The sequence below is a fragment of the Engystomops pustulosus genome, unplaced genomic scaffold, assembly GCF_040894005.1.
Source record: "Engystomops pustulosus unplaced genomic scaffold, aEngPut4.maternal MAT_SCAFFOLD_164, whole genome shotgun sequence".
Lineage (NCBI taxonomy): Eukaryota > Metazoa > Chordata > Amphibia > Anura > Leptodactylidae > Engystomops > Engystomops pustulosus.
In genome coordinates this window covers 84,138-109,452 of record NW_027285044.1, presented here as the reverse complement: position 1 = coordinate 109,452, position 25,315 = coordinate 84,138, and the positions used below count along the sequence as shown (strand labels likewise).

The following is a 25,315-nucleotide window of genomic DNA, read 5'->3' as shown; positions in this document are numbered from 1 at the left end:
GTGTATACTGGGGGGGGAGGAGGAGGATACATATATACATGTGGTGTAGAGGTAGTGATGTGTATACTGGGGGGAGGAGGAGGAGGATACATATATACATGTGGTGTAGAGGTAGTGATGTGTATACTGGGGGGAGGAGGAGGATACATATATACATGTGGTGTAGAGGTAGTGATGTGTTATACTGGGGGGGAGGAGGAGGATACATATATACATGTGGTGTAGAGGTAGTGATGTGTATACTGGGGGGGGAGGAGGAGGATACATATATACATGTGGTGTAGAGGTAGTGATGTGTATACTGGGGGGAGGAGGAGGATACATATATACATGTGGTGTAGAGGTAGTGATGTGTATACTGGGGGGGGAGGAGGAGGATACATATATACATGTGGTGTAGAGGTAGTGATGTGTATACTGGGGGGAGGAGGAGGATACATATATACATGTGGTGTAGAGGTAGTGATGTGTTATACTGGGGGGGGGGGGGAGGTACCCTAGTATTTTGGGGTGGCAGGTAGTGATGTGTTATACTGGGGTTATACCTGGTATTTTGGGGGTGTAGTGTGTGTGTGTGTGTGTGTGTATACCCCCCTGCTTTGTACTGTACCCCAGTATTTTGGGGGTGCAGGTAGTGATGTGTTATACTGGGGGGGGGGGGGAGGTACCCTATTATTTTGGGGGTGCAGGTAGTGATGTGTTATACTGGGGCAGGGGGGGGGTACCCCGGTATTTTGGGGGTGCAGGTAGTGATGTGTTATACTGGGGGGGGGGGGGGGGAGGTACCCTAGTATTTTGGGGTGGCAGGTAGTGATGTGTTATACTGGGGTTATACCTGGTATTTTGGGGGTGCAGGGTGTAGTGTGTGTGTGTGTGTGTGTGTGTATACCCCCCTGCTTTGTACTGTACCCCGGTATTTTGGGGGTGCAGGTAGTGGCCGCTCCTCACCTCTTGCCTCTCGTTAGATCTCGGGTGGATTTCTCGGGTCGTTGTGGATCTTCCGTCCGTCCTGAGAAGAGCCGAGCAGATCCAGAGCCGCCGGACGGTGAAGAAGGACTGGCAGGTAATGGGGGGCTCCGCCTGGGGCCCGGGGGGCTCTGCCCAGTATTATTAACCCTTGTGTTGTGTGCAGGCAGCCTGGCTGCTGAGAGCCGTCACCTGCATGGACCTCACCACCCTCTCCGGAGATGACACCCCGTCCAACGTCCATCGCCTCTGCTTCAAGGCCAAGCACCCCATCCGGGGCGACCTCCTGCGCAGCCTGAAGATGGAAGAGGAAGGTACAGACTACAACCTCCATTCTCCTCCCTCCATCACCCTGATTACAGCTGGGACTCCCTAATCACTGAAGTACCGAATGTTAGGGGGGTCAATGGGATGAAGTCTATGAAGTAATCCCCCCCTACGGGGACAGGACCCCCTACTTGTAGCCCCTCCCTTATCATTCGCTGTTATTGGTTCCTGCCCCTCGGGATGGGTGGAGCCGGGCGGGGCCATGAAGATGTGCAGCAGGGGAGCCCTTCAGGTACAGGTAGGCCTCATAGGGTACGGAGGTATCGGGGGACTTGCCTCCGCCAGGAGGTGCCCCGGGGGCGGGTACCTGACATTATGCCTCCCCAGCAGCCTGTCAGCTAAGAGCAGAGGCGGGGTCATCAGATCTGCCGCTGCCCGATGATTGGCTCCTCCCCATCCGGCGCTCCAGTCAGGAGGCGGGGTTTTTGGCGCTAAATTCCTAGGTAAAACCTCCCATTGCGCTCACCGCACTGCTGCTCCTCCAGCTGCAGGATGAGAGGGTACTGCTGCTACTCTGCCCGCTGTGCTCCGCTCCTGTGGGTGCTGGTGATACCCCTGGCCCGGTCAGCCCCTCCCCTATGGCTAACAATGTATGACCCCGGAGTCTCCTCTAACACTTGTTACTTGTGCCTTGTTGGCGCCTGGGAAATGTTGCGCTATTTGTAAAAAAAACGTTCTGCTAAAACTGCTCGGACACAGAGGATGAAGAAGAGTCTAGTCCTCGCTGTGCGGCGTGTGGGGACCTCCGGAGAAGAGGTGGACCAGGCACGGCACCGGAGGCCGAGGAGAAGAGGTGGACCAGGCACGGCACCGGAGGCCGAGGAGAAGAGGTGGACCAGGCAGAGCACCGGAGGCCGAGGAGAAGAGGTGGACCAGGCAGAGCACCGGAGGCCGAGGAGAAGAGGTGGACCAGGCACGGCACCGGAGGCCGAGGAGAAGAGGTGGACCAGGCACGGCACCGGAGGCCGAGGAGAAGAGGTGGACCAGGCAGAGCACCGGAGGCCGAGGAGAAGAGGTGGACCAGGCAGAGCACCGGAGGCCGAGGAGAAGAGGTGGACCAGGCACGGCACCGGAGGCCGAGGAGAAGAGGTGGACCAGGCACGGCACCGGAGGCCGAGGAGAAGAGGTGGACCAGGCACGGCACCGGAGGCCGAGGAGAAGAGGTGGACCAGGCAGAGCACCGGAGGCCGAGGAGAAGAGGTGGACCAGGCAGAGCACCGGAGGCCGAGGAGAAGAGGTGGACCAGGCACGGCACCGGAGGCCGAGGAGAAGAGGTGGACCAGGCACGGCACCGGAGGCCGAGGAGAAGGTCCTCTCCACCCCTAATAGCACTAAGGACGCACAGAGCCGTGACGCCAGGCTTCCTGTGCTGGTTCTGCCCCGTCTGGGCCCGGCTATCATCCGCCCATGGGTAAGGCGCTGACAGAGGGAGGCTATCGCATCAAGTTCAGTTCCCTTCCTCCTGATTGTAAAGTCCTGGTCCCGGTCTCATCCAGTCATTAGGGACTGTGAACTGCTCCCCTGATAACCAGACATTGTCAATCCAAATGTTTTGTTTTTTTATGTAATACAGAAATTAGAGATGGAGACAGTCTACGGTCCAGGCTTTGGAGCAGAACCTCTTCATGGCGACCTTGGATCTGACCGATACCTATTTTCATATCCCGATCCACCAGAATGAGGGTCGTAGGTTACATGGAAGGGGGACCTCATAGTTTCCAATTCCAGGCAGTACCTTTTGGTTTTTCCTCTGCCCCGAGGTCCTGGCCAGAGAAGCTGCAGGACGATTCGTATGTAATCCTGTACCTGGACGACTTACTGGCCTGAGGATCTACTCCAGAAACACCGGGAGGAGGAGCCACAACGTTAGGTTGGCGAATAAACTGAAACAAAATGAAAATTGGTTCCTTCCCACGAAAAGGTTTTCTGGGCGTCTTACCGAATACCAGAAGAGAAATACGTTTCTCTATTAGACCAAATGTCTACCTTTCTCCAGAGGCAGCGGCGTCCTGCAGAGGTGATGAAGGTCTGGTCCTGGACCGCGACCATCCCGGCAGTGAAGTGGGACATAGTCGGGAACTACAGGACCTTCTCTTATCCAGCTGGGACATATGTGGAACGTCTCCGGACAAGGAAGAGGTGGATCCGCACAGTCAGTCTCCCTTTGCTGGTGGAAGATCTGGAGACCCTCCCCCTCTGGAGACCCTCCCCCTCTGGAGACCCTCCCCCCTGATGTCAGCAGGTACGGCTGGGGGCCATTTACCAGAGCAGGTAGAACGGGGGTTTGGACTCTTCCTGAAGTTCCGCTTCCTCAAATGCTGGAGAATTGTTTGTGGTTTTTCAAGCATTAATAAGATTTTCCCTTTGTTTCCAGCATTCTTGTCTGTACAGAATGGTCCAGACAAGGGGCTTGGAGTATCTTCCCCCTAGGTGCCGGTGGCAGTGCTTAGAGCCTCTATAGACCTCAGGGTGGCAGTCGCCTTTAGTAAAGAGGTTCATTAGGGATCCTCCAGGTTACGCCCCCTAGTGCTTCCTCCTTGGGACCTTAGCCTGGTTTTATCTGTTTTGCAGGTCCTCCCTTTGAGCCTCACTTAAATCGGGCTTTCTATTGGCTAATACTACAGGGTGGGTGTAATCTGGTCCTTTTCATGTAAACCCCGTATTCTTTTTTACCTAAGGTGGTCTCGGCTTTCCATTGCCATTAAGAGGTCCGTCTCCCCCCTTGTCCCAATCCTTCTCCACTCCCTGGATGTAGGTAGGTGTAGCCTCCATTACGTGCAGAACTTGATTTTAGAACCAGTGACCATCTTCTTGTCCAATTAAGGGGAAAGCACCCGGTAAGGTGATTGTAGCCCAATGGATCAGAACCGCCACTGCCTCCTGTGACCAGATCACAGATTTACCAGCCCCTCTGGGGTCACGGCCCCTCGGGCTGCCTCCACCTCCAGGGCTGAAGAGATGCGGGGCAGACACCTGGGTAATCCAACGACCTTCTCCAAGCGTTATACATGACCGATCCTTCGTCAGGAAGGTGTCGTCTGCTGTTGTCCCCCCCAGGAATGTTTTCTTGTGGTCCTGCTGTGGAGGAGTAGGGGAAAGATGAAAATGTCCCTCTCCGGTAATTGGATTTCCCTTTTAGCCTCCAGCGGCGCAGGATTTTCCCTCCCTATTAGTCGTCTTATGATGTGTTTTATAATAGGTTTGCTTTTTTTGCTTCCGAGCTGAAGGAAATGATGTTACATGGAAATGTAATTATGTATAATCTAATAACATTGTTCTGCTCGCGTCCTGATTAAGGTTCTCCGACACTAAACTGGCGAGTGATGAGGAGGGGCTTCATTTATAGGGTTCCAGTCCTTTTATTTCCTGTCCCTGGGGGTGGGGAGTCCTCCTGTGGTGCCGCTCCTTCATAATGATGATGGAGACCCAAGGGTCAGAGGAGGCCTGTGCTGGTATCACGGGGTCCAGTACACAACCTTCATAATGATGGAGGACACCCAAGGATCATAGGAGCCTGTGCTGGTATCACTGGGTCCAGTACACAACCTTCATAATGATGGAGGACACCCAAGGATCAGAGGAGCCTGTGCTGGTATCACGGGGTCCAGTACACAACCTTCATAATGATGGAGGACACCCAGGGATCAGAGGAGCCTGTGCTGGAATCACGGGGTCCAGGACACAACCTTCATAATGATGGAAACCCAAGGATCAGAGGAGCCTGTGCTGGAATCACGGGGTCCAGGACACAACCTTCATAATGATGGAAACCCAAGGATCAGAGGAGCCTGTGCTGGTATCACAGGGTCCAGTACACAACCTTCATAATGATGGAAACCCAAGGATCAGAGGAGGCCTGTGCTGGTATCACAGGGTCCAGTACACAACCTTCATAATGATGGAGGACACCCAAGGATCAGAGGAGCCTGTGCTGGTATTACAGGGTCCAGTACACAACCTCCATAATGATGGAAACCCAAGGATCAGAGGCGGCCTATGCTGGTATCACAGGGTCCAGTACACAACCTTCTTAATGATGGTGGACACACAAGGGTCAGAGGAGGCCTGTGCTGGTATCACGGGGTCCAGTACACAACCTCCATAATGATGGAAACCCAAGGATCAGAGGAGCCTGTGCTGGTATCACAGGGTCCAGTACACAACCTCCATAATGATGGTGGACATGGTGGCGTACCTGTGACCTCCCACTCTGCCTATGGGTGGGATGTTACATAAAGGCAGGAAGGATCTGGAAGTGCTGGTCATCCCTCCCCATTGGTGCAGATTTCTGCTTATACTTGTTGTACTCTGTCTCCTATACATATACTTCTCGTGTGTAGTGTCTGTCTTCTGCGCCCTTGAACTGCTTTGCTCTGGATCCATGAGTTCCCTCTTCCGTGTCTGGGTTATGTGTACGCTACCTTGGCTGACTTCTGGCCCGGGAATGTGAATGTCCGCACTGTAGCTCCATGTTATACACCTAGTGCTTTAGTAGTGAGGTTCAGGATGATGTCTGATGTGCTTGTCTCCTGCAGATATTGTAACCGGTGCGGTGTGCGTCTATCCGGCCAGGGTGAAGGATGCTGTGAGGGCTCTGAAGGATGCCGATTGTCACATACCAGTGGCATCAGGTAAGGGCAAGGAGCAGATCCTAGTGGCTGCTGGTTCTGCTGATGTCCGCTTCAAGTGCTGGTGGCTGTTGGTTGTGGCACCTGGAGATGTTGGTTGGGGGGCTGGTGGTTGTGGCGCGGGTGGAAGCACATGTGTTTGGGTTGCCGCAGTCAGATCTTGTTGTACTGGTGTCTGTTGGTTGTGGCACCTGTAGGTGTTGGTTGGTGGGTGGTGGTTGTTGGTTGCCGCGCTGGTGGGTGGTGGTTGTGGCGCGGGTGGAAGCACATGTGTTTGGGTTGCCGTAGTCAGATCTTGTTGTACTGGTGTCTGTTGGTTGTGGCACCTGTAGGTGTTGGTTGGTGGGTGGTGGTTGTTGGTTGTGGCGCGGGTGGAGGCGGACGTGTTTGGGTTGCCGCGGTCAGATCTTGTTATACTGCTGTCTGTTGTGTTTCCACAGTGGCCACTGGATTTCCAGCAGGACAGACGCCCCTGAAGACCCGTCTGGAGGAGGTCCGGATGGCGGTGGAGGACGGAGCGTCAGAGATTGACATTGTGATTAGCCGGACGCTGGCGCTGAGCGGCCGCTGGGAAGGTGCCTCTCCTATAGTACTGGATATGGGAGCCCCTCTCTGGGGGTGGTGACCCCTGATAACATGTCCACACCGTGTCCTGAGGAGGGGTCACCATAGCGTGTGTGTGTGTCCCCGCCCCCCCCCCCTTGACGTGTCCATGATGGAGGGCCCCCCTTCTGGATTGGTCAGTACCAGTCCCCTGGGAAGGTGCCCCTCCTATAGTACTGGATAGAGGAGCCTAGGGTGACCCCTGATAACATGTCCACACCGTGTCCTGAGGAGGGGTCACCATAGCGTCCCCCCCTGACGTGTCCATGATGGAGGGCGCCCCTTCTGGATGGGTCAGTACCAGTCCCCTGGGAAGGTGCCTCTCCTATAGTACTGGATAGAGGAGCCTAGGGTGACCCCTGATAACATGTCCACACCGTGTCCTGAGGAGGGGTCACCATAGCGTCCCCCCCCTGACGTGTCCATGATGGAGGGCGCCCCTTCTGGATGGGTCAGTACCAGTCCCCTGGGAAGGTGCCTCTCCTATAGTACTGGATAGAGGAGCCTAGGGTGACCCCTGATAACATGTCCACACCGTGTCCTGAGGAGGGGTCACCATAGCGCCCCCCCCCCCCCCCCTGACGTGTCCATGATGGAGGGCGCCCCTTCTGGATGGGTCAGTACCAGTCCCCTGGGAAGGTGCCTCTCCTATAGTACTGGATAGAGGAGCCTAGGGTGACCCCTGATAACATGTCCACACCGTGTCCTAAGGAGGGGTCACCATAGCGCCCCCCCCCCCCCCTGACGTGTCCATGATGGAGGGCCCCCCTTCTGGATGGATCAGTACCAGTCCCCTGGGAAGGTGCCTCTCCTATAGTACTGGATAGAGGAGCCTAGGGTGACCCCTGATAACATGTCCACACCGTGTCCTGAGGAGGGGTCACCATAGCGCCCCCCCCCCCCCCCCGACGTGTCCATGATGGAGGGCGCCCCTTCTGGATGGTTCAGTACCAGTCCCCTGGGAAGGTGCCTCTCCTATAGTACTGGATAGAGGAGCCTAGGGTGACCCCTGATAACATGTCCACACCGTGTCCTGAGGAGGGGTCACCATAGCGTCCCCGTCCCCCCCCCCCCCCCCCCTGACGTGTCCATGATGGAGGGCGCCCCTTCTGGATGGGTCAGTACCAGTCCCCTGGGAAGGTGCCTCTCCTATAGTACTGGATAGAGGAGCCTAGGGTGACCCCTGATAACATGTCCACACCGTGTCCTGAGGAGGGGTCACCATAGCGTCCCCCCCCCTGACGTGTCCATGATGGAGGGCGCCCCTTCTGGATGGGTCAGTACCAGTCCCCTGGGAAGGTGCCTCTCCTATAGTACTGGATAGAGGAGCCTAGGGTGACCCCTGATAACATGTCCACACCGTGTCCTAAGGAGGGGTCACCATAGCGGCCCCCCGTCCCCCCCCCCCCCCCCCTGACGTGTCCATGATGGAGGGCGCCCCCTTCTGGATGGGTCAGTACCAGTCCCCTGGGAAGGTGCCTCTCCTATAGTACTGGATAGAGGAGCCTAGGGTGACCCCTGATAACATGTCCACACCGTGTCCTGAGGAGGGGTCACCATAGCGTCCCCCCCCCTGACGTGTCCATGATGGAGGGCGCCCCTTCTGGATGGGTCAGTACCAGTCCCCTGGGAAGGTGCCTCTCCTATAGTACTGGATAGAGGAGCCTAGGGTGACCCCTGATAACATGTCCACACCGTGTCCTGAGGAGGGGTCACCATAGCGTCCCCCCCTGACGTGTCCATGATGGTGGGGCCCCCCTTCTGGATGGGTCAGTACCAGTCCCATGGGAAGGGTCCACATGACCTTTCAGGAAGGACTCATCACCTTCTCGTCTCACCTTCTAGAGTTGTACGAGGAGATCCGATTGTTCCGCCAGGCGTGTGGAGACGCTCACATGAAAACCATTCTGGGCACCGGAGAGCTCGGCTCCCTCACCAACGTATACCGAGCCAGCCTGGTCGCCATGATGGCAGGTAGGTACCCCCCCGTAGAGGCAGAGATCACCCCTCAATGCATCCAGGAGTCCGCAAGGAGGTGTGAATTGCACTGCAGTAACATGTTGTGCGCACCAGATGGCGCTGGAGCTTGTGCTTTGTCCCCGGAGCCGCAGCTGAGGAGCACGACAGACGGAGGAGACCACTAGATGTCCTCACATGATACAGAGGCTGTGTATATAGTATAGAGCACAGGTAGGCGGCTGCGGGGGCCGTGTATATAGTATAGAGCGCAGGTGGGTGGCTGCGGGGGCCGTGTATATAGTATAGAGCGCAAGTGGGTGGCTGCGGGGGCCGTGTATATATATAGTATAGAGCGCAGGTAGGTGGCTGCGGGGGCCGTGTATATAGTATAGAGCACAGGTAGGTGGCTGCGGGGGCCGTGTATATAGTATAGAGCGCAAGTGGGTGGCTGCGGGGGCCGTGTATATAGTATAGAGCGCAGGTGGGTGGCTGCGGGGGCCGTGTATATAGTATAGAGCGCAAGTGGGTGGCTGCGGGGGCCGTGTATATATATAGTATAGAGCGCAGGTGGGTGGCTGCGGGGGCCGTGTATATAGTATAGAGCGCAGGTGGGTGGCTGCGGGGGCCGTGTATATAGTATAGAGCGCAGGGAGGCGGCTGCGGGGGCCGTGTATATAGTATAGAGCGCAGGTAGGTGGCTGCGGGGGCCGTGTATATATATAGTATAGAGCGCAGGTGGGTGGCTGCGGGGGCCGTGTATATAGTATAGAGCGCAGGTGGGTGGCTGCGGGGGCCGTGTATATAGTATAGAGCGCAAGTGGGTGGCTGCGGGGGCCGTGTATATATATAGTATAGAGCGCAGGTGGGTGGCTGCGGGGGCCGTGTATATAGTATAGAGCGCAGGTGGGTGGCTGCGGGGGCCGTGTATATAGTATAGAGCGCAGGTAGGTGGCTGCGGGGGCCGTGTATATAGTATAGAGCGCAAGTGGGTGGCTGCGGGGGCCGTGTATATATATAGTATAGAGCGCAGGTAGGCGGCTGCGGGGGCCGTGTATATAGTATAGAGCGCAGGGAGGTGGCTGCAGGGGCCGTGTATATAGTATAGAGCGCAGGGAGGCGGCTGCGGGGGCCGTGTATATAGTATAGAGCGCAGGTAGGCGGCTGCGGGGGCCGTGTATATAGTATAGAGTGCAGGTAGGTGGCTGCGGGGGCCGTGTATATAGTATAGAGCGCAAGTGGGTGGCTGCGGGGGCCGTGTATATATATATAGTATAGAGCGCAGGTAGGTGGCTGCGGGGGCCGTGTATATAGTATAGAGCGCAGGGAGGTGGCTGCAGGGGCCGTGTATATAGTATAGAGCGCAGGGAGGCGGCTGCGGGGGCCGTGTATATAGTATAGAGTGCAGGTAGGTGGCTGCGGGGGCCGTGTATATAGTATAGAGCGCAAGTGGGTGGCTGCGGGGGGCGTGTATATAGTATAGAGCGCAAGTGGGTGGCTGCGGGGGGCGTGTATATAGTATAGAGCGCAGGTAGGTGGCTGCGGGGGCCGTGTATATAGTATAGAGCGCAGGTAGGCGGCTGCGGGGGCCGTGTATATAGTATAGAGCGCAGGTAGGCGGCTGCGGGGGCCGTGTATATAGTGTATAGTATAGAGCGCAGGTAGGTGGCTGCGGGGGCCGTGTATATAGTATAGAGCGCAGGTAGGCGGCTGCGGGGGCCGTGTATATAGTATAGAGCGCAGGTAGGCGGCTGCGGGGGCCGTGTATATAGTATAGAGCGCAGGTAGGCGGCTGCGGGGGCCGTGTATATAGTATAGAGCGCAGGTAGGCGGCTGCGGGGGCCGTGTATATAGTATAGAGCGCAGGTAGGCGGCTGCGGGGGCCGTGTATATAGTATAGAGCGCAGGTAGGTGGCTGCGGGGGCCGTGTATATAGTATAGAGCGCAGGTAGGTGGCTGCGGGGGCCGTGTATATAGTATAGAGTGCAGGTAGGCGGCTGCGGGGGCCGTGTATATAGTATAGAGTGCAGGTAGGCGGCTGCGGGGGCCGTGTATATAGTGTATAGTATAGAGCGCAGGTAGGTGGCTGCGGGGGCCGTGTATGTAGTATAGAGCGCAGGTAGGCGGCTGCGGGGGCCGTGTATATAGTGTATAGTATAGAGCGCAGGTAGGTGGCTGCGGGGGCCGTGTATATAGTATAGAGCGCAGGTAGGCGGCTGCGGGGGCCGTGTATATAGTATAGAGCGCAGGTAGGCGGCTGCGGGGGCCGTGTATATAGTATAGAGCGCAGGTAGGTGGCTGCGGGGGCCGTGTATATAGTATAGAGCGCAGGTAGGTGGCTGCGGGGGCCGTGTATATAGTATAGAGCGCAGGTAGGTGGCTGCGGGGGCCGTGTATATAGTATAGAGCGCAGGTAGGCGGCTGCGGGGGCCGTGTATATAGTATAGAGCGCAGGTAGGCGGCTGCGGGGGCCGTGTATATAGTATAGAGCACAGGTAGGTGGCTGCGGGGGCCGTGTATATAGTATAGAGCGCAGGTAGAGGCGGCTGCGGGGGCCGTGTATATAGTATAGAGCGCAGGTAGGCGGCTGCGGGGGCCGTGTATATAGTATAGAGCGCAGGTAGGTGGCTGCGGGGGCCGTGTATATAGTATAGAGCACAGGTAGGTGGCTGCGGGGGCCGTGTATATAGTATAGAGCGCAGGTAGAGGCGGCTGCGGGGGCCGTGTATATAGTATAGAGCGCAGGTAGGCGGCTGCGGGGGCCGTGTATATAGTATAGAGCACAGGTAGGTGGCTGCGGGGGCCGTGTATATAGTATATACTGTATATAGCAGTCCTTTACACGGATCCCACTACAAACCCTACCCTGACTGGATCCCTCCAGTATGATACCCGTGAAAGTCACCCTAGCATTGGCCTGGAGGGACTTCACCCCGGGGCAGGAAGGCTTGGAGAGGGGCTGGAAGGTTCAGAGCAGAAGATTTCATACAAGATTCAAAATGGATAACAACCCAAAACCTGACGGCGCTGACTGAACCTTGCCCTGTGGGAGCGTGGAGTGCCAGTCAGCTAAGACATAGTACTGGATAGAGGAGCCTAGGGTGACCCCTGATAACATGTCCACACCGTGTCCTGAGGAGGTGTCACCATAGCGTCCCCCCCCCCCCCTGACGTGTCCATGATGGAGGGCCCCCCTTCTGGATGGTTCAGTACTAGTCACCTGGGAAGGGTCCACATGACCTTTCAGGAAGGACTCATCACCTTTTACACTGCAATGTATAACTGCAGCAGGATACTTGTCAGAATATTACACTGCAATGTATAACTGCAGCAGGATACTTGTCAGAATATTACACTGCAATGTATAACTGCAGCAGGATACTTGTCAGAATATTACACTGCAATGTATAACTGCAGCGGCATACTTGTCAGAATATTATACTGCAATGTATAACTGCAGCAGCATACTTGTCAGAATATTATACTGCAATGTATAACTGCAGCAGCATACTTGTCAGAATATTATACTGCAATGTATAACTGCAGCAGCATACTTGTCAGAATATTATACTGCAATGTATAACTGCAGCAGCATACTTGTCAGAATATCATACCACAATGTATAACTGCAGCAGCATACTTGTCAGAATATTACACTGCAATGTAACTGCAGCGGCATACTTGTCAGAATATTACACTGCAATGTATAACTGCAGCGGCATACTTGTCAGAATATTATACTGCAATGTATAACTGCAGCAGCATACTTGTCAGAATATCATACCGCAATGTATAACTGCAGCAGCATACTTGTCAGAATATTATACTGCAATGTATAACTGCAGCAGCATACTTGTCAGAATATCATACCGCAATGTATAACTGCAGCAGCATACTTGTCAGAATATTATACTGCAATGTGTAACTGCAGTCTCATACTTGTCAGAATATTATACTGCAATGTATAACTGCAGCAGCATACTTGTCAGAATATTATACTGCAATGTATAACTGCAGCAGCATACTTGTCAGAATATTATACTGCAATGTATAACTGCAGCGGCATACTTGTCAGAATATTACACTGCAATGTATAACTGCAGCATCACACCTGTCAGAATATCATACCGCAATGTATAACTGCAGCAGCATACTTGTCAGAATATTATAGTGCAATGTATAACTGAAGCGGCATACTTGTCAGAATATTATAGTGCAATGTATAACTGCAGCGGCATACTTGTCATACATTGCACTATAATATTCTGACAAGTATGCTGCTGCAGTTATACATTGCACTATAATATTCTAACTGCAGCAGCATACTTGTCAGAATATTACACTGCAATGTATAACTGCAGCAGCATACTTGTCAGAATATTACACTGCAATGTATAACTGCAGCAGCATACTTGTCAGAATATTATACTGCAATGTATAACTGCAGCATCACACCTGTCAGAATATCATACCGCAATGTATAACTGCAGCAGCATACTTGTCAGAATATTATACTTCAATGTATAACTGCAGCAGCATACTTGTCAGAATATCATACTGCAATGTATAACTGCAGCAGCATACTTGTCAGAATATTATACTGCAATGTATAACTGCAGCAGCATACTTGTCAGAATATCATACTGCAATGTATAACTGCAGCAGCATACTTGTCAGAATATTATACTGCAATGTATAACTGCAGCAGCATACTTGTCAGAATATCATACTGCAATGTATAACTGCAGCAGCATACTTGTCAGAATATTATACTGCAATGTATAACTGCAGCGGCATACTTGTCAGAATATTATACTGCAATGTATAACTGCAGCATACTTGTCAGAATATTATACTGCAATGTATAACTGCAGCAGCATACTTGTCAGAATATTACACTGCAATGTATAACTGCAGCAGCATACTTGTCAGAATATCATACTGCAATGTATAACTGCAGCAGCATACCTGTCAGAATATCATACTGCAATGTATAACTGCAGCAGCATACTTGTCAGAATATTATACTGCAATGTATAACTGCAGCAGCATACTTGTCAGAATATCATACTGCAATGTATAACTGCAGCAGCATACTTGTCAGAATATTATACTGCAATGTATAACTGCAGCAGCATACTTGTCAGAATATTATACTGCAATGTATAACGGCAGCAGCATACTTGTCAGAATATCATACTGCAATGTATAACTGCAGCAGCATACTTGTCAGGATATTATACTGCAATGTATAACTGCAGCAGCATACGTGTCAGAATATTATACTGCAATGTATAACTGCAGCAGCATACTTGTCAGAATATTATACTTCAATGTATAACTGCAGCAGCATACTTGTCAGAATATCATACTGCAATGTATAACTGCAGCAGCATACTTGTCAGGATATTATACTGCAATGTATAACTGCAGCAGCATACTTGTCAGAATATCACACTGCAATGTATAACTGCAGCAGCATACTTGTCAGGATATTATACTGCAATGTATAACTGCAGCAGCATACTTGTCAGAATATCACACTGCAATGTATAACTGCAGCAGCATACTTGTCAGAATATTATACTGCAATGTATAACTGCAGCAGCATACTTGTCAGAATATCACACTGCAATGTATAACTGCAGCAGCATACTTGTCAGAATATTATACTGCAATGTATAACTGCAGCAGCATACTTGTCAGGATATTATACTGCAATGTATAACTGCAGCAGCATACTTGTCAGAATATCACACTGCAATGTATAACTGCAGCAGCATACTTGTCAGGATATTATACTGCAATGTATAACTGCAGTGGCATACTTGTCAGGATATTACACTGCAATGTATAACTGCAGCGGCATACTTGTCAGAATATTACACTGCGCACACGATGAGACCAGATCCTCATTTAGCTCATGAAACAATTTATCTAGGAGACATTAGAGGCTAATAATAAAGTGTATACAGTGCAGGTAGCTGTATATAATATACATTATACAGTGCAGGTAGATGAAAGGCTCTGTATAAAGGTATGTTTTTGTGTATACAGGGTCGGACTGGCCCGACCCCTGTTGGCTCCCTCCCCCCTCGTTTTAATAAAACACGCAGTGCCTCCTGGCAGGCATCTGCACACATTCCAGTGTGCCTGGTGGTAGCTGCGTCTGTTCAGCTAAGGCGAGAGGAGCGTGAGTAAAAAGGAGAGGAGGACTTGAGATGGGTCCATTCAGCTGGAACCAGGTGCCCGCTCTTCCTGCAGCAGCGAAGGAGTAACCACTCACATTCACCAGCACCTCAGCCCCTGAGCCACGTGGCAGCTGTCACTGCTGGCTGACCACAGGACCTGGACCCACCTCCACTAGCTCCTGCTGTAGCGTCATCCTCCTGACACGGCACAGGCGGCTCCGATGTGCGCAGCGCTGGGAGCTCAGGATGGATGAGGAGCTGCTGCTGGAGCGTCATCACCCTGACACGGCACAGGCGGCTCCGATGTGCGCAGCGCTGGGAGCCCAGGATGGATGAGGAGCTGCTGCTGGAGCGTCATCTCCCTGACACGGCACAGGCGGCTCCGATGTACGCAGCGCTGGGAGCCCAGGATGGATGAGGAGCTGCTGCTGGATCGTCATTACCCTGACACGGCACAGGCGGCTCCGATGTACGCAGCGCTGGGAGCTCAGGATGGGGGATGAGCTGCTGCTGGAGCGTCATCACCCTGACACGGCACGGGCGGCTCCGATGTGCGCAGTGCTGGGAGCCCAGGATGGATGAGGAGCTGCTGCTGGAGCGTCATCACCCTGACACGGCACGGGCGACTCCGATGTGCGCAGCGCTGGGAGCTCGGGATGGATGAGCTGCTGCTGGAGTGTCATTACCCTGACACGGCACAGGCGGCTCCGATGTACACAACGCTTGGGAGCTCAGGATGGATGAGGAGCTGCTGCTGGATCGTCATTACCCTGACACTGCACAGGCGGCTCCGATGTGCGCAGCGATGGGAGCTCGGGATGGATGAAGAGCTACTGCTGGAGCGTCATCACCCTGACACGGCACAGGCGGCTCCGATGTGCGCAGCGCTGGGAGCTCGGGATGGATGAGGAGTTGCTGCTGGAGTGACATCCCCCTGACACGGCACAGGAGGCTCCGATGTACGCAGCACTGGGAGCTCAGGATGGATGAGCTGCTGCTGCAGTGTCATTACCCTGACACGGCACAGGCGGCTCCGATGTACACAACGCTTGGGAGCTCAGGGTAATGACGATCCAGCAGCAGCTCCTCATCCATCCTGAGCTCCCAAGCGTTGTGCACATCGGAGCCGCCTGTGCAGTGTCAGGGTAATGACGATCCAGCAGCAGCTCCTCATCCATCCTGACACTGCACAGGCGGCTCCGATGTGCGCAGCGCTGGGAGCTCGGGATGGATGAGGAGCTGCTGCTGGAGTGACATCCCCCTGACACGGCACAGGAGGCTCCGATGTACGCAGCGCTGGGAGCTCAGGATGGTTGAGGAGCTGCTGCTGGAGCGTCATCTCCCTGACACGGCACAGGCGGCTCCGATGTACGCAGCGCTGGGAGCTCAGGATGGGGGATGAGCTGCTGCTGGAGCGTCATCACCCTGACACGGCACGGGCGTGTCCGATGTATGCAGCGCTGGGAGCTCAGGATGGATGAGGAGCTGCTGCTGGAGCGTCATCTCCCTGACACGGCACAGGCGGCTCCGATGTACGCAGCGCTGGGAGCTCAGGATGGGGGATGAGCTGCTGCTGGAGCGTCATCACCCTGACACGGCACGGGCGGCTCCGATGTACGAAGCGCTGGGAGCTCAGGATGGATGAGGAGCTGCTGCTGGAGCGTCATCTCCCTGACACGGCACAGGCGGCTCCGATGTACGCAGCGCTGGGAGCTCAGGATGGGGGATGACGTGTGACCCCAGTATTACTGGCATGCCCCGCCTGACGTGTGACCCCAGTATTAGCGGCAGACCCCGCCTTGCGCGTGACCCCAGTATTAGCGGCAGACCCCGCCTTGCGCGTGACCCCAGTATTAGCGGCAGACCCCGCCTTGCGCGTGACCCCAGTATTAGCGGCAGACCCCGCCTTGCGCGTGACCCCAGTATTAGCGGCAGACCCTGGCGCGCGGTCTGGCCGTTTTATGTGCACATTTCTCTAAGTCTTCTGTATTTATTTGGGCAGTGTATATAGGTAGATGCAGGGCTGTATATACACTCGGTGGGATATATGTGTGTGTATATATAGTACAGGTAGATGTAGGGCTGTATATACACTCGGCGGGATATATGTGTGTGTGTATATATAGTACTGGTAGATGCAGGGCTGTATATACACTCGGCGGGATGTGTGTGTGTGTGTGTGTATATATATAGTACAGGTAGATGTAGGGCTGTATATACACTCGGTGGGGTGTGTGTGTGTGTGTGTGTGTGTGTGTGTGTATATATATAGTACAGGTAGATGTAGGGCTGTATATACACTCGGTGGGATGTATATATATATGTTAATGGGTCTGTATCTGAGCGCTTCCATACATTAGCGCCCCAACCCCCCCCCCCCCCATTAGAAGGAAGCCCTCGGGTCGGATTGTCTTCGGCTTAATCTGTTCTTGTTACCAGAGCGTGTAATAAAGCTTTTGCGGCTTGAATGATAATGTGACGGTTCTGTGTCTGGCGATTAATAACCGTTACCCGTTACACTGTAATTAAGACGCAGAGGAAACGGCCGGGACACACAACTTTACTTAATGAAGTGGAAAATGTTCATCTTGTTGGGAGCGGTAATGACCCGCTGAACGGTCGGATCCCGCGCTTCATCCATATTAACAATCCGGCAGATGTTGTGTGATGGAGGCGCTAGACATCACCTGCTGATAATTATATGCTGGGGGGGGCAGCGACACCCCTCAATGTGCCCGACAACACCTGACATGATTCCCCCCCCCCCCCCCCCCTTATATTGGATTTTCCTCTATTTTAGGATCTGACTTTATTAAGACGTCTACGGGGAAGGAGTCGGTGAATGCTACGTTCCCCGTCGCCCTCGTGATGGTCCGAGCCATAAGGGACTTCTACTGGAAGACTGGCTACAAGGTAAATGTTATGGGGCCCCCGCCGGACCACCCTGTGCTAAACGTCAACGGGGAGCCCCGCGGGACCCCCCTGTGCTAAACGTCAATGAGGAGCCCCGCCGGACCACCCTGTGCTAAACGTCAATGAGGAGCCCCGCCGGACCACCCTGTGCTAAACGTCAATGAGGAGCCCCGCCGGACCACCCTGTGCTAAACGTCAATGAGGAGCCCCGCCGGACCACCCTGTGCTAAACGTCAATGAGGAGCCCCGCCGGACCACCCTGTGCTAAACGTCAATGTGGAGCCCCGCCGGACCACCCTGTGCTAAACGTCAATGTGGAGCATGGTGCTGGGGGTCCTCCTCTCATCCCCTTGAATGTTTTCCGCTAGGTTGGATTTAAGCCGGCCGGAGGGATCCGTAGCGCCAAGGAAGTTCTGGTGTGGCTGTCGCTGATGAAGGAAGAGCTGGGTGATGATTGGGTGACGCCTCATCTGTTCCGCATCGGGGCCAGTACTTTGCTCAGTGATATAGAGAGACAGGTAATAGGGGGTGCCCCCTGGTGGAAGTGATATTACAGTGGGAGGGGTCGGGGGGGATATCGGGGTTACTGAGATATATTCCTTCTCTTGTAGATCTATCATCACGTCACTGGACGCTATGCCGCACATCACGATCTTCCCATGGCCTGAGGAGTTACACTTCTATCCATGGAGGAACCTCGGAGGTTCGGTAACTTTTTGTGAGCCCCCCATGACGGTGCCCATCCTGGGGGGGGTTCTCCTTTCTCCATGGAGGGGTGACCTCTATCTCCAGAACACATGGAGAATACCAGCGTCAGAGGTTACTGGTCCCATGCGGACCCTCGTCATCCCCTTCAGTGTCCTCCACATGGAATAAATCTCCTCGTCCATTTGTCTTGTGTATTTTGTGGGTGTCGGGGTCTCCAGGGACCCCAGGTCTTTTTTATTGGAGCTTGTGTTTCATGTTTTCCCCCTTTTCATGGTGCGGGGTAGAAGAACTCATGTCTGTAAGGCCGCAGCCCCTTCTCTTCCCTGTCCTGATACACGGTACTGTTACAATGTATAAGTCACAGACCCAAACACTCCCCCTGTATCCTCCCTATATCTACACCCCTGGCTGCTCCCCCTGTAGCTGCATGCGCTTTGCTCTGTGATGTGTGTGAGGTGCAGGGTCCCCCGGGGGTCGGGGCGGAGGTTTGGGACTGTTCTCACGCAGCTCTCAGGCAGCTCTCAGACTTTGTGTATTTATCTCTCTGCTGCCTGGACAATCCGTCACTTCTGCACCTGAAGGAAGGTAAGTAGCCGTAGCCCAAGCAGAACAGGGGTTGTCCACTTTCAGTAAATGATTGATATCGTTTGGCAAATTCTAAAACTTTAAATTACACAATATTCTTTCTGTGTTCCTGGTGGTTTTCTAGATCTCTGCTTGCTGGGTTTGCCTCTTTTTCTCGTTGGGGCTCACTTGTGGGTTTGCCTCTTTTTCTCGTTGGGGCTCACTTGTGGGTTTGCCTCTTTTTCTCGTTGGGGCTCACTTGTGGGTTCGCCGCAATTTATCTTTTGACTTTAGTGTAATAGTGGGTGAAGAGTGGGTGGTGCCTGGTGTTGGTTCTTCTCTAGCCTGAGCCATCAGGCATGGCCCCATATCAAGTCTTGTCCATCACTGATGCCTCAATTGGAACAGGACCCTGGCCCAATGATGGAGAGATTTCCAATTATGTCAGATGTGATTGTAAATTGTGGGGTAATTACAGACTAGGAGAGGGGTAGTGGTGGACTAGTGGGGGTAATTACAGACTAGGAGAGGGGTTTGACTTCAGATTTGAGGATTTCTCTGGTTTTCTGCTTCTCCTCGCTGGGCGGATGGAAAATGTTTCATCATTGTTTTCTAGATAAACTGCTCAATTAGCGACAGTAAAAATAGTGATTCCCTAAAGATGGCGGCTGTGGCCCCAAGAGACGGTGACAGGGGCCTGGTGTATACACAATGTCACATCTGCATCTAATGAGTTACCAAAGACCAGCAGACGGGTAGTGAGGGTTTAGCAGGTTACCACTATGTGTAATGTAGGTGAGGAAGCCTGTTGCTGCTCTCTCTGTTGGTGAAGGACCCAGTTGCATTGGTCTGGTGGCAGCGCTCTCTGTTGCTGGTGGAGCCGGTTGCAGCGCTCTCTGTTGCTGGTGGAGCCGGGTGCATTGGTCTGGTGGCTGTGCTCTCTGGCGATGGAGCCGGTTGCAGCACGTCTCTGTTGGCGATGTTGCCGGTTACTTCTCTCTCTCTGTTGGTCCGGGCCCAATTGTAGAAATTTCCTGCCCTGGTCTCAAGATCAATTACGAGACAAAGTCACTTCCGCCATTATATGTCTAAGCCCTCACGTGGTGCGAAGGATAGGGAGATGTCCAGGTCTGTCCCTGGTGACCAGAGGGATACAAACACAATCTCCCCTCTTATAAATGTCTCATTACCTGCTATGTATGTCGGAGATCGCTGCATGAGCCCTTGTGTGGCCGTGGGCCCTATGATCCTACGACCCTCAGGTTTGTGTTCTGGTGTTTGTGTGGTCGGGGGCAGTTGGGTTCTGAGCAGTGTTCCGGGTTACTAAACACAAGGTGGTTGAGACCTCGAGGTGGGTCTTTCTGCAGCAGGAATCATCTCCTAGGCCCGGGTTATCTAAAAACCATAGAAAGTCTCCTCATTTTCTTTGTTTTCCATGTAGATATGGATCACCGCAGAAATGTTCCTCTCCTAACGTCAAAGTATCGCAACCTACAAGACCATCAGACGATGTGCCACAAGCTTTCCAAGGACGCAAGGTCTACTCCGGAGGAGATCACAGACCTGCACATCACCGGAATTTCTGTCTCAAAACTTCACGATAAGAATCGGGAAACTCATGGCCTGCAGAAAGCACCAGTGACCCAACATGGTGGCAGGAACGTGACCTGGGCCCAGACCAGCGGGTGGCGGCTGAAAGCTGTCCCAACACAGAATGTTCCTGTCATCTGCGCCTACTCCAGACCATTAAAGGTCACCCTTCAGGGACATCCACTCATTGCCTCCAGCTCCCGGGCTCAAAACTTTGTCCACCACTTTGGAAGGAACTTGGCTCCAGCAGATTCAGAATTGTGGTGGAATTATCGATTTGCTGCTTATACAATTTTATCCAGAAATCCTGGTAAACCTTTCAGAGCATCGCAACGCATTGATAATCATGATGCTTTGGGTCCCAGCCATCTGCAGAGATCAAAGATGAAGACTTGGAGTAAGCCACGAGTAGTGGATGTGTCCACCCAGACCCGGAGCAAAGATGTCCAGAAAGACCTAAATCAGCTGGAGGCTGTATGTGGCACAGGTAGACCAGGAAATCTGGAGAAGAGGATGAGAGAATTGAAGAGTGGTCCTCCAAGAAGGTGTGGACTGTCCGTGCCTGGGTCACACAAGCCATCTTTTCTTCCAGTTATGTCCCCCGAACCATGGCCATCATCCCACACTCCAGAGGCAGAAGAGATCTCCATCTCTGTCCCTCTCCTCCCAACCCTTCTCATGCCAGGACACTAGTCAGCGATGGTCGGAGGCAGTGCTCTATGATCCATCTCCTACCCAGACTCCTCGTCGGGCGCATCGCTCATGTTCACGCCTCTCCTCGTCGGGCGCATCGCTCATGTTCACGCCTCTCCTCGTCGGGCGCATCGCTCATGTTCACGCCTCTCCTCGTCGGGCGCATCGCTCATGTTCACGCCTCTCCTCGTCGGGCGCATCGCTCATGTTCACGCCTCTCCTCGTCGGGCGCATCGCTCATGTTCACGCCTCTCCTCGTCGGGCGCATCGCTCATGTTCACGCCTCTCCTCGTCGGGCGCATCGCTCATGTTCACGCCTCTCCTCGTCGGGCGCATCGCTCATGTTCACGCCTCTCCTCGTCGGGGGCATCGCTCATGTTCACGCCTCTCCTCGTCGGGGGCATCGCTCATGTTCACGCCTGGTTGTGTCCCATATGCAGATAAAAGGATAGCAAAAAGACGAGGCTGATGCTGAACACATGAGGGACAGACTGCTGGGTGAAGGCTTCAAAATAATCTATACCAAAACATCAGCACCAAGTGTGACATCCCATCGGCGTCTGACTGCAGGGTGGGGGTGGCTGGATTCCCTGTGGATTCTGGTTGTTGATGCGGTGAAGCAGATATTTGGTAGAATCTCGGCCTTGATCTAGTGGTCAGAAGCCTGAGAAAGGAGCCAGATTGGCTCTGCTGCAACCAAGAGAGACCCAGAGCCCTAGATAGAGCCAGAACTTGGAGACTTACTGTGTCTAGACAGTGCCGGAATATTCTGAGCCTTCCAACCAATCACAGCCTTGCATGTCCTCAGAAGTTACATTAATTTCAAACATAAATAGTTAGTACATTAACTCCTTAGTGGCAGGAATGATGTAAACACTCCCATTGGGCAATAAGTGGCAGTGACGGATCGTTATTAGATCACTACAGTATAAACCAGATTCACGCTTAAAGACGCTGAATTTAGTGATTACCCAACATTACACCTGCAGAGTTCTCCTTTACTCTCTGAACTTTCCTTATCAGGTGGTTATCATAAACCTGAGGTGAGGGAGGGTCTCGTAGTCATTGACCCCACAATCCTAGCAGATTTTGCCCACCGGTCAGCAGCAGTAGCAGGATGTGGACGCTTCACAAGTGCAGGAAATATTGTATATTATATTTGTAGATGCTAGGTCTCACCCTCTGGAAAGTTCCAGGGATCTAGCCAATAAACAGCCTGCAGCAACACCAGGTGTCAAAACAAAAGTTACATTAAAGATAAATAAGAACTCTAGCTACATTTGAAGAATTTTGCCTTACCAACGCCCTATGCACCCATATCACTACTATAAGGCTTGTTATTGGCAAAGGAGACGGGACACAAAACCGTATTATGCCAGAGACGGCCCTAGGTAAAGAACTCCCATCAGACAATGGCCCTCTCATGTCTTGGCCTAATCCTGCCGACTCCAGGAACTTAATTTTAAGATTCTTTCATGTTGGAATCGCACCCCGGTCAAGCTGAGACCAATGAATCCCCAGATTCCGGATCAGTGTCCATGGTGTGAGGGCGACACGGGTACAATGATACAAAGCTTGTGGAGATGCCCTCTCATTGCTCCCATAGGGCACAATATTAACCAGCTGTGTAAAGCCTTGACCAACTCTGGAGGTCCTCGGCTCCCCCTCCCAGAGCCGGATCACATCTTCAGAATGGAGGACCTGAAGGCCATTGACGAGGGCAGAGTGTGCAGCCTGGGGCTCATCTGGGTCTTAGCCCTCAAATGACTGTGACACTTTCTCCTCTTTGTTTTCATCTTTCTTCTTACCTTCTCTGCCCTCCGACTTCCAACCCCAATCCTCTCACTTTATGTTCCCCAATGTTCTACCCTGTCCTTACCCCTCAGATGTCCGGGACCTCGTCTATCCTGTAACTCTGAGGATTGGATGTTCTCCCGATGTTTTCAGATTGTAATCGTTAGAATGTTCATTGACTCTAAAGATTAAGACGACCCATTGGCCTCATGAATGTAGCGATGAGGTGCAGATTGTACACGTGGAAACTGAATGCGCATCTATGTCTGAAGAATTAGCGCCAGTATCAGCAACATGCACAGCGCAACGCGATAGTGTGCACAGAAAGGGGCGTTGTGGGGCGTATTCACACCAGACACCACATTTCTATGGAACATAATTGCAGACCAGGACCAGATAAAACCAGCGCCACTCTAAGGGCTTTGGCCGCCCACAGGAAGCGCCACATTCATAAAGGCCGCGCTCTGGGCGCAAGCTGCACCATAGAGACCCTAATTCACACTGCATCATAGTACGAAAATGTGGTCCATTAACTGTTTAGGAGCAGAACACACACACCCTATACCTACCTCTAGCACTACCTGGTGCTGCTGTTACACTCAGATGCCTGCTAGGAGGGATTTCTATGGGAAAGCTGGGTTATGCCCCCTAGACAGCTGGATCTCTGATTTATGGAGCCCAGTAGGGGGAGCAGTCCTCCAGCAGATTTCATAATAACCCATCTCTGGGGCATTCAGCTGGAACTGGATCGAGGACTTCAGACCCTATGAAGGTCCACTGTGTAATCCCTGCTAATGTTTTGGGCTCTGCTACATTGACAGAGACAGATCCAACTCTGGAGCTAGGACTGAGGCCCATAGAGCCCCAGTAACTAACCACCTCCTTTTAGCTAAAAATTGTTTCCATCACATCCCCATAAATCAATTTGACCTTATATTACCTGGAATTGGAGGGGGCATGTCTTGTTTGGCCAACCCCTCCCATCTACTCCTCCCCATGCCTTATGCCTCCTTACTATTCAGCAGTTCATGTCATGTGACCTGGGCATCAAAGTTCATGTACCCTTTACATTTGCAAAATGTACCCCATGTGTGGAAATGATTACATGAAATCACAGCAGCCTCTATGGATTTTTACTTCTCTCCATCCTCCATGGACTTCTACTCCTCCCCATCCTCCATGGACTTCTCCTGCTGTCCATAATCCCTGATCTTCTGCTCCTCCCCACCCTCCACGGACTTCTGCTCTTCCCCACCCTCCACAAACTTCTCCTGCTGTCCATAATCCCTGATCTTCTGCTCTTCCCCACCCTCCACGGACTTCTGCTCTTCCCCACCCTCCATGGACTTCTCCTGCTGTCCATAATCCCTGATCTTCTGCTCCTCCCCACCCTCCACGGACTTCTCCTGCTGTCCATAATCCCTGATCTTCTGCTCTTCCCCACCCTCCATGGACTTCTGCTCTTCCCCACCCTCCATGGACTTCTCCTGCTGTCCATAATCCCTGATCTTCTACTCCTCCCCACCCTCCATGGACTTCTCCTGCTGTCCATAATCCCTGATCTTCTGCTCTTCCCCACCCTCCATGGACTTCTGCTCTTCCCCACCCTCCATGGACTTCTGCTCCTCCCCACCCTCCATGGACTTCTCCTGCTGTCCATAATCCCTGATCTTCTGCTCCTCCCCACCCTCCATGGACTTCTCCTGCTGTCCATAATCCCTGATCTTCTGCTCCTCCCCACCCTCCATGGACTTCTCCTGCTGTCCATAATCCCTGATCTTCTGCTCTTCCCCACCCTCCATGGACTTCTGCTCTTCCCCACCCTCCATGGACTTCTCCTGCTGTCCATAATCCCTGAACTTCTACTCCTCCCCATCCTCCATGGACTTCTGCTGCTGTCCATACTCCCTGAACTTCTGCTCTTCCCCACCCTCCGTGGACTTCTGCTCCGCTGGAGGCTGCTGTTATTTTATGGTCATATACATACAGTACAGAACACGTATAGTTTTCTAATGTTAGGAGGCTAAAGGACCTGCGATGATGTCACACTGTTCGCATGACATGAATGTAACACAAGTCAGTTGAAATACGGGGTCGTGGTTTATGGCAACGCAGAGAGAAGAGTTATGAGCCAGGAAAGCTAATTTGCATATTTAAAAAAATGACTGTAATTAGGATACAGGGCCTCACTGGCAGCTAATTTGAGGTGATGTGGGGGGATCTGTTACCCCTAATCAGCAGCCATTGTTAGCCAGGGTGGTCAAAATCTAGGAACAGGTCTTCTTTAACGTTTATCACCACTGCTTCTGGAACTTTCCAGGGTATCAGCCAATCAGGAGCAGCCTCACCATGTGACTTCAAAAGATTCACAAATCCATAATA

General features: G+C 52.9%; 2 protein-coding genes across 2 annotated transcripts; both read left to right on the top strand.

The window, feature by feature from the left end:
* The first annotated feature begins 965 nt into the window (after window positions 1–965).
* On the top strand, window positions 966–18,475 carry LOC140108660 (deoxyribose-phosphate aldolase-like). Its single transcript, XM_072131880.1, has 8 exons — window positions 966–1,063; window positions 1,133–1,280; window positions 5,829–5,924; window positions 6,362–6,496; window positions 8,370–8,498; window positions 17,472–17,584; window positions 17,953–18,102; window positions 18,196–18,475. The coding sequence occupies exons 2-8, from the start codon at window positions 1,163–1,165 to the stop codon at window positions 18,250–18,252; spliced, it is 798 nt and encodes a 265-aa protein (XP_071987981.1). The 5' UTR covers window positions 966–1,063; window positions 1,133–1,162; the 3' UTR covers window positions 18,253–18,475.
* A 145-nt stretch (window positions 18,476–18,620) lies between these two features.
* On the top strand, window positions 18,621–23,186 carry LOC140108659 (uncharacterized). Its single transcript, XM_072131879.1, has 2 exons — window positions 18,621–18,877; window positions 20,298–23,186. The coding sequence occupies exon 2, from the start codon at window positions 20,300–20,302 to the stop codon at window positions 21,137–21,139; it is 840 nt and encodes a 279-aa protein (XP_071987980.1). The 5' UTR covers window positions 18,621–18,877; window positions 20,298–20,299; the 3' UTR covers window positions 21,140–23,186.
* The last annotated feature ends 2,129 nt before the right edge of the window (window positions 23,187–25,315 follow it).